This window comes from Wasmannia auropunctata, unplaced genomic scaffold (genome assembly GCF_000956235.1).
Source record: "Wasmannia auropunctata unplaced genomic scaffold, wasmannia.A_1.0 LD336106.1, whole genome shotgun sequence".
Lineage (NCBI taxonomy): Eukaryota > Metazoa > Arthropoda > Insecta > Hymenoptera > Formicidae > Wasmannia > Wasmannia auropunctata.
Window position 1 is genome coordinate 1,966,271 of NW_012026784.1, and position 13,427 is coordinate 1,979,697.

Sequence of the window (13,427 nt, forward strand, 5' to 3'; positions counted from 1 at the left end):
TCGACGTAATACATAAGATAAAAGTAACACATTTCATCTTGATTTGTTAAGCCTATATACGTAGTTCTATCGCGCGTATTTTTCATTGTACAACGAGCAGCTATTGTATCACCATACGTGACTGAAATTTTGTGGGTAACGGGGAGAAACATTTGAGGTTTCAGTGGATCTCTCTTACCAAGTTCGATCCAATTGTTATTCGGCTTCACTACGTAGCCGGACACGACTTTCCCGAGCGAATGGGTATGCGTTCTATATGCAAATGGATGAATAGTCTTATTTTTTGTTATAGAACAAGCCGATTCCATATATGCCGTTTTCTTAGCCGGTATGAAACCGCCTGTTGCTAACGCAATAACTCCGGCCAGCTTATCTATTTTTTGCGTAGTATAATGCAGAAATACACCTGAATCATCCGTTCTGCCATCCTTAAAACCTTCAACGTGTGCGTAATGCACTTGCATTACGAGATATTGGATGGGAGAATCGCCGCCTACTTTAAAACCCACACCTTCTGGTAAATCGAATTTAGGAGCATCCCGTGCCCATCCAAAAATGACCTGTACAAATAAATATATATTCTTTTTTTCAACAGTATATCTAAAATATGTTTGTGAAATTTGTTTTGTAATGATAATATTACCTGAATTCCTTCTGCACAAGGAGGTGCTGTATCTGCCTTATTGTTAGTATTCGACATTTCTCCACAGTCCCAAATTAACTTTGAGCTACCTGGTTTCTTGCAACCGAAAACCATCATATGGTGAGTTATTGCCATTGATGTATTTGGCTCGAAACCAACAATATAATAATTCCTTGAAGAGTCTACCCTAATCGGAGCGCATAAATACAATTCGGGCTGTAAACAAAGTCAAATATAATATTTATTCTGAAAAAAATAATTAAGGGATTACTTGTTATACATTAACACTCTGAGTGTAGTACTTGATAAATTGTCAAAGAAACTAAATTAAAGATAAAAACAAAGCGTGTATAGATATATTTGCAAAAAGACTGTTTGATTGTGTAATAGTTTATACGTCATATTTTTACGTGTCGCAAAAGCCATGTCGTCATAGCCATATTGTTAAAGTATTGTGTTGTATATAAATATATATTAATCATAAAAGATTTATACTTACTGTATTTGGTCTCACATTTGGCATGAGCAACGAATATTTCTTCGTGTCATAACAGCACGTGAACTTAAAAAAAATCACTAAAGCCAAAAAAAATGTAAACGCGCGTTTCTTCATTTTCAAACAGTATTTTACACTGCCTTTATCAGCTCTGTGACAAGGAACCCACCTGTCAAACGCTACAGGTCAATCGATACGCGAAACGGACCTAGCCCGTTTTTGTGAAATTGTGAGACCTCATTTTAAAAAGTCGAAAGTTTTATCAGTAATTTTGTTTGTATCCGCAACAGTTTATAATATAAGTTTAAATAATAGTTCTAGTAATTTAATTAAAAAAATACCATTTGAAAAATATGATAAGGTTCTAATTTCGCACGCACTTTAAATTTCAAAAATTAATTTTGACGAAATTCTATAATTTTCGAAAAGTTCTATATATCCTGATAGATTCTTTCAGTGTCAGTTTTGGACTCTAACTATTTTTAAATAATTTTTAAACCCGTGTGCCGCATTACAAAAATAAAGTCCTATATTAATGCCAATTCCAGTCGTCTTTTTGTTCTTTTCCGATAGTTTTAAAGATTTTTATAGATTTTATTGACAGTTCCGGCATTTATAACTATTTTTAAATCCATGTACTAGACTTTCATCACAATAAAAATAAAGTTATAAGTTCCAGACAACTTTTTGTCGTGTCGTCAAATTGATCTGCAATCAATAACGTCTATATCATATTTTATACGTCTTACAGCTAGCTCAAGTGGCGCGCGTTTTCTCAAGATGTGATCTTGATCCGTGAAACAAAATTTTGATATAAAATTGTTACGAAAAATATTCGTTACAAAACAACCTAATAATATTTTTATACAACAGTATATTTTTACATTTTTAATAGCAATTTTATGATGGCTCTGCGTAATTGACGTAAATGAATATGTGATCGGTAATTTTCGGTAATTTGACGTGAATCAAATTATGGCATGAATCTCGTGCATCTCGTGACAAAGTTTTATTAGGAAACACTGTTACAAACTCAATTCCGTTCATCAGAGAAGAGCGTATAGAGAAGCGTATGCACAACACAATATGTAATGTTAAAACGAATTTCGAATGGCTTATGCAACGTAATTACGATGCAGTCGCGATGATTTTCGACATGCTATTGCGATATATTAATAGTTTCATAAATGATTTCATAATTAATGAGCTTTAATTATTACAAATATAGCTACTTCTTTATGATATTCAAAACAAATACTGATCAGATGATTGCACAGTTCAAGATCGATTCAGTTATTTTTCCTAGTGTTCTGTTTTTTTCCCATTAATATGGATTTTAACATCGTGATTTAATTCCAAAATCGACTTTGATCCCCCGGTCAACTTATCATTCAACCGATAAGCGCATAATTGCTTAACGACAAAATTTCGACTTATAATATATGTTATATAATTTGTTATCTCTAATCTCTAATTCTTACTTTCACAAATTGAAAATTTTTGAAGTTTTTTAAAGAAATAATTTTTTCCCTGCTATACAGGGTGTCCGCTATGGTACAGCGCTCGTGGGCAGGTAGAATGGACCAAACTGAACAAAAAAGTCCTGTATTATTTTGCGATCTTTGCAATAGTTTTCGAGATATTAATATATAAAGCTCGTCGAATCTGAACGCGCGAGATACGTCCGTCCGCCGCGGACCGTGGTCGCCTTCCTCGCGCGCCAAGCGCGCGGCGCTTGGTGAGGGTAATTGATTTAACGCCACTACGCGATCGCCTAGTGCGCGGGGGTAATTGCACGCTCATCAATGCCGCGGCTCACCTCCCCCGCACGCCGCGCGCTAGGCGCGCGGGGGTGGCGACCGCGGTCCGCGACGGGCGGGCGTATCTCGCCGCGCGTTCAGATTCGACGAATTTTATATGTATATTAATATCTCGAAAACTATAATTGCGAAGATCGCAAAATGGTACAGAATTTTTTATTCAGTTTGGTCCATTCTACCTGCCCACGAGCGCTATACCATTGAGTAGCGGATACCCTGCATATATTTTTTCTCTTAATTTTTCTATATCCATTCTTTAATTGTCCATCTTTATCTAGCACGTATCACTTACGTCAGGTGATAGCGGCACGTGGTAGCTCAGACTCGAACCTCGAACCACATCCATTATCGACGTTCTGTGATTTTATCGACAATGGAAGCTACGTAGTTCCCGTAGTTCCCGTAATGGGTGGCGCCAGTTTACGGGCGGCCGTCCAGCCGCCATGACACTTCGGCGGTGCGTTCGGTTCGGGTGGTGTGCACAGTCGCTCCGTGAATATTCGAAAATTTATCGGTCAAGAACGCGTTGCGGGCGCGATTTTGTGTCGGGAGTGTCGATTAAAGTAACGGGCGTATTACTACCGTACGACGATTAGTCGTGTAAACTCGTGATCGTACCGCGATCTGAAATCAAGACGACTAGCTGCGGGACGCCGAGATCGCGGACTTCGTGCGCTGCCGCAGATCCGCAAGACCGAATCGTGCGCTCTTTTGGAGACGGTCGGGACGCGATCGGCGATTAGAGATCGAAAGTAAAGTGTCGAAGAAACTGATTATTGTTAATATGTCGCACCTAACAGAAATTATCTGCTTCGAAAATTGTGTGTCGCAGAGCATACGTACTTCGGTTTCGCGTGTTGCAACATGACGCCGTAAATTCGCGTTTCTTCGACCCGCAAAATGCGCAAGTCAAGTTTCAAAGTTGTGTGTAGTGTCCACTTCCGGTACTCCTCGTTTCCTGGGCTCATCGTTCCCTGGATAGGACTGACGCGGGCATTTTTGTTAACTACAATATCCTAGCTGGTAAATTATTGAATTGATTAGATTAACTTTTGTTTTTTAAATTAATATGTGCATATACAATGACGAACACAATTTTAATTATTTGTGAAAATTTGTCGTAATATTTGAAAATATTTCTTTTAAGGAATGTTCTTAACGCGTCACGTATAAAATATTTGTCGAATATTTTTTGGAGTAATTAAATGAAAATGTTAGATTAGATATATATGTGTAATCGGCATATGAGGTGTGCAATAATGTTTATGATTTATTAGAATATATTATTAATTTTTCCAGGTGCAGCCAAGAGCGTACTTAGCTAGGGTACAACGCCGGTGAGTGAATTTATGAACCGAATTTCATTGCATTTGAATTTTATACAATACTGTGATTATCTGTGTTTTATTTCCTCGTCCCCAATTATTAGAGCGACATCAATGAAAATTCAAATTAATTGGTGATTAACTCAAATAGCAACTTTATTTTGTTAACATAGAAGATTATTAATATTGTTATTTAATATATGGAAATGAGAGATTAGACAACTTTTGCGTATACGTCATTTATTGAAATACATATTTCACAATTAGATTTCTTCCCGGAGGCAATTGTCAAATTTACATGTGAAAATAAATATGGAAAATAAATATCCATAAATGATATCGCGGGAAATTGCGCTAATTAATTGTATTTATATCTCTTCATTTAACACTTATGCAGTCTCCAGGAATAGAGATTCCTGAGCATTATATATGTACAGTCTAGAGAAGATATTCGAAAAAAAGGCTTCGCAACATTTGAAAATAGTATCCTCTCGCCATATACGTATATACATATATACTATGATTAACGAATAGATTCGCAAACGGTTGTGCTTTTTATAATCAGTCATGGAATTATTTAAATGCATCGTACAAGTGGCTCCAAAATTCTAAATACAATATACTGCTCTATATCTCAATAAATTGATTATTAAAATAAATCAAGAATTATATTGCACATGCAACCGTATAGCATTGTCACCAATAATTTCTCCAATCTTTTTAAATAACATATAATATAATAATAAATATTAACTGAAACTAGGCCAAAGATTAATATATACCTTTCTATATCACATCTGAATGGCGCTTTAATATAAATATACGCGATAACATTTTTAATCGGATAAAACACGGTACTTTTGATTAAATTATGTACATTCAAAAGAAAACAGTAGTTAAGAATATTGTAAAACAATAACTGATCAAACAATAAGTGAATCTATAATCGTTGGACAATTTAGACTTTCTTTTGTCATGAAAATTACATATAATTGGCTGCGTTCGGGGAGCGCGTTGATGGTATGCTTCCTGAATGCAGTCATTATTACATACAATCCATCGGCAATAACGCAGCATACATTGTAATAGTAATTTAAATAATCATATGCCACATTTATAAGAATTGACAAGAAGAGGTATTTCAGTATTATAAATTGATATAGAGTCCTTCCAAAATTTACGTAAAATAAGTACAATGTACCCTGATTACACAATTCATACAATGCTTATAATCGTTTAAAAAGAGTATAAGTAAAAAATTAATTCAGAATAATTTGTGCGTATGACAGACAAATAATATATAGTCTATGCTGAGATAACACCTCCAAGAGAGTTGCTTCAAAATTGAACACATAACTCTAAACACAAGGAATGGTGATAGAATAAACTGAATTGGTAAAAAAGCTGCATCAGGAATAATAAATTATTAAAAGATCTGTCATAAATTATATTAGGACAGTATGGTCCCCAAATATCGACTCTATCATTGACGAGTTGGATTCAAATGCGTTTAAATACTCTGCAGAAACATTTGGATTTTATCTAATTCTCTTGATAAAACAAAATCGATCTATCTCTTTGTACCAAATGACACTCATTGATATCTTATAAAGTAGATGCCTCTCTGTCAGGGATATTACTTAACTCTTGTTTCCAATAATACAAAGGAGGCCCAGGGGTAAAGCAAGATTTCCGTTCAAGCGGAGAGCCTTCGTCGACGTAATACATAAGATAAAAGTTACACATTTCATCTTGATTTGTTTTGCCTATGTACGTAATCCTGTCGCGTGTATTTTTCATTGTACAACGGGCAGCTAACGTATCACCATACGTGATTGGAACTTTGTGGGTGACCGGATTAAACATCTGAGGTTTTAGTGGATCTCTCTTACCAAGTTCAATCCAATCGTTATTCGGTTTCACTACGTATCCGGACACGACTTTTCCGAGCGAATGAGTATGCGTTCTAAATGCAAACGGATGAATAGTCTTATTTTCTAGTATGGGACAAGCCGTTTCCATATGTGTCATTTTCCTAGCCGGTATGACACCGCCTGTTGCTAATACAATAACTCCGGCCAATTTGTCCATCTTGTGCGTAGTATAATGCAGAAATACACCTGAGTCATCTGTTCTGCCATCCTTAAAGTCGTCAATATGTGCGTAATGCACTTGCAATACGATATATTGGATGGGAGAATCGCCGCCTACTTTAAAACCAACACCTTCTGGTAGATCGAATTGAGGAGCATCCCTTGCCCAAGCATAAATCACCTGTACAAATAAATGAATTTTTTTCTTCAACAGGTTATCTAAAATACATTCGTGAAATTTGTTTTGTGATATTAATATTACCTGAGCTCCGTCTGCACATGGAGGTGCAGTATCTACCTTGCTGTTAGTATTCGCCATTTCTCCGCAATCCCAAACTGCCTTTGAACTACCTGGTTGTGTGCAACCAAAGACAAGCATATGGTGAGCTGTTGCCATTGTTGCATTTGGCTCGAAACCAACAATATAATAATTTCTTGTAGAGTCTACCCTAATCGGAGTGCATAAATATAATTCGGGCTGTGAACAAAAAATGTCAGATATAATTTTTATTTTCATTATTTCTAAAAAAATTATGTAAATTACTTTTAAAAAAAATTAAGATTATTTATAAACTAGCATTAAGCGTAATAATTAGTAAGTCACCATAAAAATTAAATTAAGGATCAAATCCAACTTAAAATTTTCAATAAAAGTCGTGGTTGTGAGTGCAATGTATAAAATTAAATACGTATTATGTACACATTTATATTTAATAGCGAGAAATTTTACAGATGTTTCGATCCTATAACTTTTGGATCATTTTCAGTGTGTGAACATGTAGTAACGATTAGAAGAGTCTGCTTACATCATGTGATAGAACAGTGATGACTATATCCTCTCATTTTTTCAATCATTCACACATATACATAAATTCTTGTGAGAAGTGATAAGAGCTCAAGTCGAGAAAATACACGTAGAAATATATAAAACATTATGACTATTGCCAATGTAGATGTGTCACTCATATGTTGATACTCTACACCGACAATAGTCGTAACGTTTTATGTTTTTCATTCAGCTTGATTTCTTATCTCTTCTTACAACATTTATGTATATGCTTGAAGGACAGAAAAAATGAGAGGACATAGCTGTTCTATTAATTTTTTGACTGTTTTCACACACTGAAGAGGATTCAAAAGTAGGATCGAAACATCTGTAAAATTTCTTGCTATTAAATGTAAATGTATTGTACATAATACGTGTTTAATTTTATATATTGCACTTACAACCGCAACGACTCGTATTTTAAGTTGTGGATTTGATCTTATCTTGGAGCCATTGAATTAATTTTGTTTATATTTTAAATTAAAGATAATATAAAGTGTATATATTTGCAAAAACCGTGCGATAGTTTATACATATTTTATGCGTTGCAAGAGACATATGTAATTGTCACGTCATTAGATCCCGTTACATATGTTATCACGTCATTATGTCGTATATGTATTGTTCGTAGGTAAAAACACTGAAGTTTTATATTACTTACCGTGTTCGGTCTGACATTTGGCATGATCAACGAGTATTTCTTCGTGTCGTAGCAACACGTGAACTTAAAGAAAATCGCCAGAGCGAAGAAACACGTAAATGCGCGTTTCTCCATTTTTCAGTATTTCCGACAGCCCTTATCAACACTGTGACAAGGAATCCCACCTGTCAAACGCTACAGGTCGATCGATACGCGTCACCTAACCTAACCTAAATCCAGCCGCCCGAGCCGAATGACGTAAATAGCGAAGGGTTATTTTTGGAATTGTGCCATTTCAAGATGATGGTGACATCTCGCGGATATGCATCTTGCTGCATCGGTAATTCCGATTTCGTCTTGGTCTCTCGATTAACAGTCGATTTCGCCAAAATTTCGATTAATTTAATTCGGCAATTAATTTCGAATTCGACCGGCAGAATTGTGTATAAAACGAAATTTCTAATTAATTAATATAAATTTCATGCGTTTGCGAAGTGCATCGATCGCGCTTCGGACGTTTCCTGCTAAGCACGTCGACTCACCGATGCACTCCCTTAATTGAATGCAGCAGTTCGTTGTACGACGGACGTTGCACAACCGCGAACGATACTATATCATGTCCGACGTTAATAAAGTTCTCTTGGCCACTACATATATACAATTGACTGTCTTGTTTGCATATGTTCCGGCAAATTGTATTGCGGCGTTATTCTACTCGTCACGTGTATATGCATTCACTGCCGCGTTTCGCTTCGAGATGCTCTCACTCGGTGCTCTGTTTTTGTCTCTCTAACAGAATTTCAAAATTAATTTTATATTCAACGATTTGTCTCACGCAGCATATTATGACATTTCTCATTGTCTAAAATAGTTTAATATATGAATATATGAATCTACTTTTCACGACGCGACGAACGTACTCGTATCTTAGGAAGAAGGATAAAAGACCAAAGATTCACTCGTAGTAATGACACTGTTCTAATAGATCCGTGAAAACGAGTCGTGAATTCCGCGATTTAAACGAAGTACAGACATTAGCTGCGTGCAATTCGCGGTTTCATTAAACATAAAGGGTGCACATCAAGAGAAAGGTAGTCTCGTCAAGGTTTTTAGTACCGCAATAAAGCACGTCTTGCGCGGCTTTACGTCGGATTTATCGTGCAGCGCGCTTTCTATGGCAACCATCTCGTGTATTTTCTCAGAGCCTCCCGTGTCTCCCGCCGTCGATCGATCGACGAAAAGCCGACGAATTAATACAGTTTCACGACGTGCCCGATATATCGAGCCGCGCTAGGCTGTGTTGTTACGTCTAACGTTCATGCACGGGAGACCGAGACCGAGACGGTAAATTAGCTGACCCCTCGATTAACCGTTACACCGATCTTATTTGCCGATTACGAAATTACATTCGTGAAACTTGATGAGAGGATTGATCACGAAGTCGAGCTATTATAAGCGATATAGATGGTGTGTGTAAACGACGAGTGGAATTAATTAACCTAAGTGGAGCTGCGGGAATTGACTAATCGATTATCTTACAGAACACTCCGCGGTTTTGTACACGTTGTGTGGAATTGTTATCAAGCGGTATCTATGTACCTTCCACACGCAGTATGTTACTGAATAAACTTTGCAGCCATTATTTAGATTTTGTATTTTTATGTTGTATTTGTATTTTGTCGAGTCTATTTTATTTATCGGGAAAAATATTTGGAACACTGTCAATATAATTCTTACATTACGAGAGATATTTTTATTTTCAATCACAATTCCTCTCTTCAGGCGTTAAAAAATAATAAATAATAAAACCATTTTTCTGTATTATACTTTATCTTGAATTGTTTTTTGTTGTAATAAGAGTTGACATTTAGCTCTTAATAGACACTGAGCGTTGAAAACGCTCAGGATATGGATAAGATTATGAAAAAATAATTCACTTAAATTTTCATTCAGAGAATAACGAATCCAAATTAATTAAAAAGTGCTGTAAATATTATGCAGTAACGTTCTGAATAATTATGCACGTGAGTTGACAGATTTAACGTCTCTGAAAATGAATTCTTGTATTAATTTCTAATAACGGTGAAAATTACGCGTGAAAAACTCAGTCATTCCTGTCGATGAATTACAAATTTCGTCAATATTCCGCAATACTCTTTTATACGCACGTCATTTCTATGCCGTTTCTATTGTCGTCGAATCGGCTATCGGTTAAAAGTATGCCGATGACGTACGTTTTTGGAAAATAAATGACCGGTGAAAGTGCAGCGGGCGAGTTCAAGAATCTAACGGAGGTGTGGTCGACAATTTTAAGAGCCATTGATGAGAGTCGAAAGAGCTAATAAAGTCCCCTCTCCTTCTCTCTTTTACTCTTCACACGCTCGTAACGTCTGTCTCATACATGATAATTTGTAGCTGCGTCAGAGCTGAAAATCGCCCGCGTGGCAATCGTTAAGTCATCATGCGACGCCGTAAATGTGAGTTTATAAATCTGCAGCTATTGATTTTCAGCCGGATTGTTATTTCCACGCGCATGTATCGAGAGAAGTTGCATTCGAAATTAGGTCAGAGGTTGATTGTTTTATTTATAATAATAAACTCCAATATCTTCGTTATTAAACAACAGACCTAATATGGCATATGAATTAGCGAATTTTATGTTGCGTATAGCGTATTAATTTTTGCCGATTAATTCCCCATTTGTACCACTTTAGATTATTTAGATCGCGAGTTGTTCCGTGAATGCTCCGTGCTAATGCTATCGAAAATTTCACGCAACGATGATCAGCTGGCAATTAATGCGGAAATCGCTTTCGTACTTTCGTTTCTTCCGGTGTGACCCACTTTACGTACGAAAGAATGTCTGGCGGGGAAGTGTTTTAGATTTTCGTTGTACGAGTAGCCGCGCGACGTATCGGATCGCCCACCTGTAAAATCGAGAACCGGTTTTCTTCATTACGCGTCGCCCTCTTGCACGCGTCTTCTGCCTTCGGCAGGAGTACGTGCCAATACAGGCGGTATGTCCGGCGCAAATCGATAGTCATCCTTTGTGCGACGAATGAATATTCTCCGCAGAAACTTGTATCTGCTTTAACAACGCTAATTCCCGAGATATCTGAGAACGTTTAACTGGCGTTTATAAACGTAGTTAAAATGTCACTATGAGGACGTTAAATTTAAAATTAATTAAATTTCTTTAATAATTTAAGTTACTACTTTTATTTAAATCGCCACGCATGTCAGATAAGCAATGTAGAGGTAAAGCATTATCAAGTTTTTTCAATATTAATTGTGAATTAGGAAAGCTGTATTATCTGCTTTACTTCGTATCTTAATATATCTGATTTTTAAATAATTTTATACAGCTTAAGCCATCATTTAATATTTTTTATTTGAATTAAGAACAATTTGCATTGAAAAACAGTCCATTCAAATCCGTACATGTAAAAGATTGAACTATTTATGTATTAGAAGATAGAGATATATCTTTTACAAAAAATCTCTCTCTCTCTCTCTCTCTCTCATTCATTTTAATAGAATGTTTTATTAAAAACAAAAAAAGAAGAAATGAGAAAAACATATTATTGTCCTGATTTTTCCTTGTATTAATTTCATTTAAAACGATATAGTGAAAATTTATACAAAATAATACAGGAGAGTAATATACGAGGGTTGACCGTAGAGAGGGTTAAAGATCGATTTGCGTCGTGCGGTGAGCAACATCGCTATTTCGATTTCACGGAAGTAAAGAAGGATGTTGCGAAGAATACGAATTACTCTTGGCAAAATAAATCGGCGAGACTTCGAGAGATTTCGCAAAGCGTGACTCGCGTATTAAGAGGGATCGTGTGTTCGAAAGCGAAGTTCGGGCACGACGGAATATAGATCGAATGCTCGATCACTTCTGCTCCATTAGTCGATCAGTGTCACGCGTCGAAAACACGCGGGAAACCGGGAAGATTACTTTTGTTCGCCACGATAATTCCGCCAAATTCGCAAGGTATGCCTCTCAGTTGGGAAACGAAACGAGATATTGTGTCTGGGAATGAGGAAAACGTGTGCGTAATATTTCATCTTCGCGACGACTAGAGGCAAACGTAATACGTTTCGCTTGCTCTCAAGCCGTTTCTCACGTGGTTTACGTTTCGCCGTGATAAACCTCTTGTCAATTATACATGCATCTCACGTTTTACAGCGATAAACCGGTACCTCGCTACCCGGATAAACGTATGTAAAATGTTGCTATCTTAATAGAATATCGTCGTTAAAACGTCTTTCTTTTTGATGACGGTAAATTAAATAAATAGATAAATCTATACGAGTGGAATACGCCCGCAGGAAATTTGCCTCGTGATTCTAGATAAACAGTAAATTTATTAATTCCCATTAAAGCTGACTAATGGATAAAGACCCATAAACTCCTGATTCTTGCCGGGGTTTTCGCCCATAATTTCGTTTCCTCCGCGCAAGACTTTCATATACGGCATGTATATGAAAGTAAAATCCATATGCCGGTATGCCGGTATGGCTTGTATGAGTTGGGTATCCATTTCCGGTTATCGATACGTATTCTACATTCATATACGGAGCGTATCACAAAGCTCCGCTATTCTTCTGGCGGACGATGCTCCGAGATCAGTATTCATAACGATGACTTAGAAAGCGGACAGACGTGTAGCGTGAGCGCGATACATGACCGATACGTCATTAATCATCATCCACGTCTGTAGCTCATATTTCGTATTCTTAATCACTTTGTGCATTTCCAGCTTTCGAGGTACATACAGAGTCTCGCGAAATCGATGAGATTCACTCTTTCTACGCGTCAAGTGATGGACATTAGATAGACATTAATAAATATCTAATTCAACTTATAATTATTATTGCGAACGTTCACATCAGAAATATTTATTAATGTACATTGATTAATTATTGATTTTATTATTGATTAGTTATTATTTATAATTACATTTACTCTATTGTGTTTACACATATTGTATACGTAAGATAATGAAAAAGAGAAAAGTTAATTATCAAATCAGCCTTATTTAAATTGAAGGATAGCCTCAACTCTTAATTGAGCTCCTTTAATTAGTAGACCACAATTGCATGGTACAATTTCATCTGATGTAAAAAGAAACAGAGGGGTAGAGCGAGAGAGGATTACAATAACTGTCTGCATATGTTGAAGCATGTACCAGTTTGTGATGGCTTGAGTCTGCTTTTCATACAGAACAAATTAATTGCTGGTGTAAGCCGGGAGTTTGTTACGCGGAGATGCTAACATAGCTTGGTTATCGAGCCTCTGGCAAGCAAGATATCGAGTTCGTAACAATTACCGCCCTTGCGTTAAAGTCCTGCGATATCATACTACTCCGCAACTCCCAACGCGGAATGATGTTTGACATTTTCGGAGCCCGCGTATTCGACTCGTGCTGCTGCTCGAACTCCTCCGATATTCCCCTGTTGGATTTACCTCGGAAAATGGTGGTTGCTAGGTAAACTCGAATGAAATATACGTGAAATCGCATTTTGTATTAACATTTATATTAACACCTTTGCTCTCTTCACAAATCATTATTTC

The 13,427-nt window shown here is 36.5% G+C and overlaps 3 protein-coding genes across 5 annotated transcripts in view; 1 reads left to right on the top strand and 2 right to left on the bottom strand.

Annotated features, from left to right (window-relative positions):
• The window catches only part of LOC105452047 (peptidylglycine alpha-hydroxylating monooxygenase-like), a 1,287-nt gene extending 31 nt beyond the window's left edge, over positions 1–1,256 (bottom strand). Inside the window, exons 1-3 of the mRNA XM_011692853.1 lie at positions 1,143–1,256; positions 644–859; positions 1–560 (exon numbers count right to left, since the gene is read on the bottom strand). The exon at positions 1–560 is cut by the window's left edge and continues 31 nt beyond it. Of these exons, the coding sequence (XP_011691155.1) occupies positions 1–560; positions 644–859; positions 1,143–1,256 (890 nt within the window). The remainder of the gene's footprint in view (positions 561–643; positions 860–1,142) is intronic.
• Positions 1–8,102, bottom strand: part of LOC105452034 (peptidylglycine alpha-hydroxylating monooxygenase-like) — an 8,343-nt gene extending 241 nt beyond the window's left edge. The window contains exons 1-3 of one of the 2 annotated variants that reach the window (XM_011692841.1): positions 7,865–8,102; positions 6,640–6,855; positions 5,975–6,558 (exon numbers count right to left, since the gene is read on the bottom strand). In XM_011692841.1, the coding sequence (XP_011691143.1) occupies positions 5,975–6,558; positions 6,640–6,855; positions 7,865–7,978 (914 nt within the window). In that variant the 5' untranslated portion in view covers positions 7,979–8,102. Of the gene's footprint in view, positions 1–4,507; positions 6,559–6,639; positions 6,856–7,864 lie in introns of those variants that run through there. The other variant, XM_011692833.1, reaches the window with a different exon arrangement.
• The window catches only part of LOC105452016 (mucin-17), a 49,787-nt gene continuing 39,767 nt past the window's right edge, over positions 3,408–13,427 (top strand). The window contains exons 1-3 of one of the 2 annotated variants that reach the window (XM_011692795.1): positions 3,408–3,711; positions 3,792–3,982; positions 4,259–4,296. The gene's annotated coding sequence lies outside the window, so the exon portion shown is untranslated. Of the gene's footprint in view, positions 3,983–4,258; positions 4,297–13,427 lie in introns of both variants that reach the window. The other variant, XM_011692786.1, reaches the window with a different exon arrangement.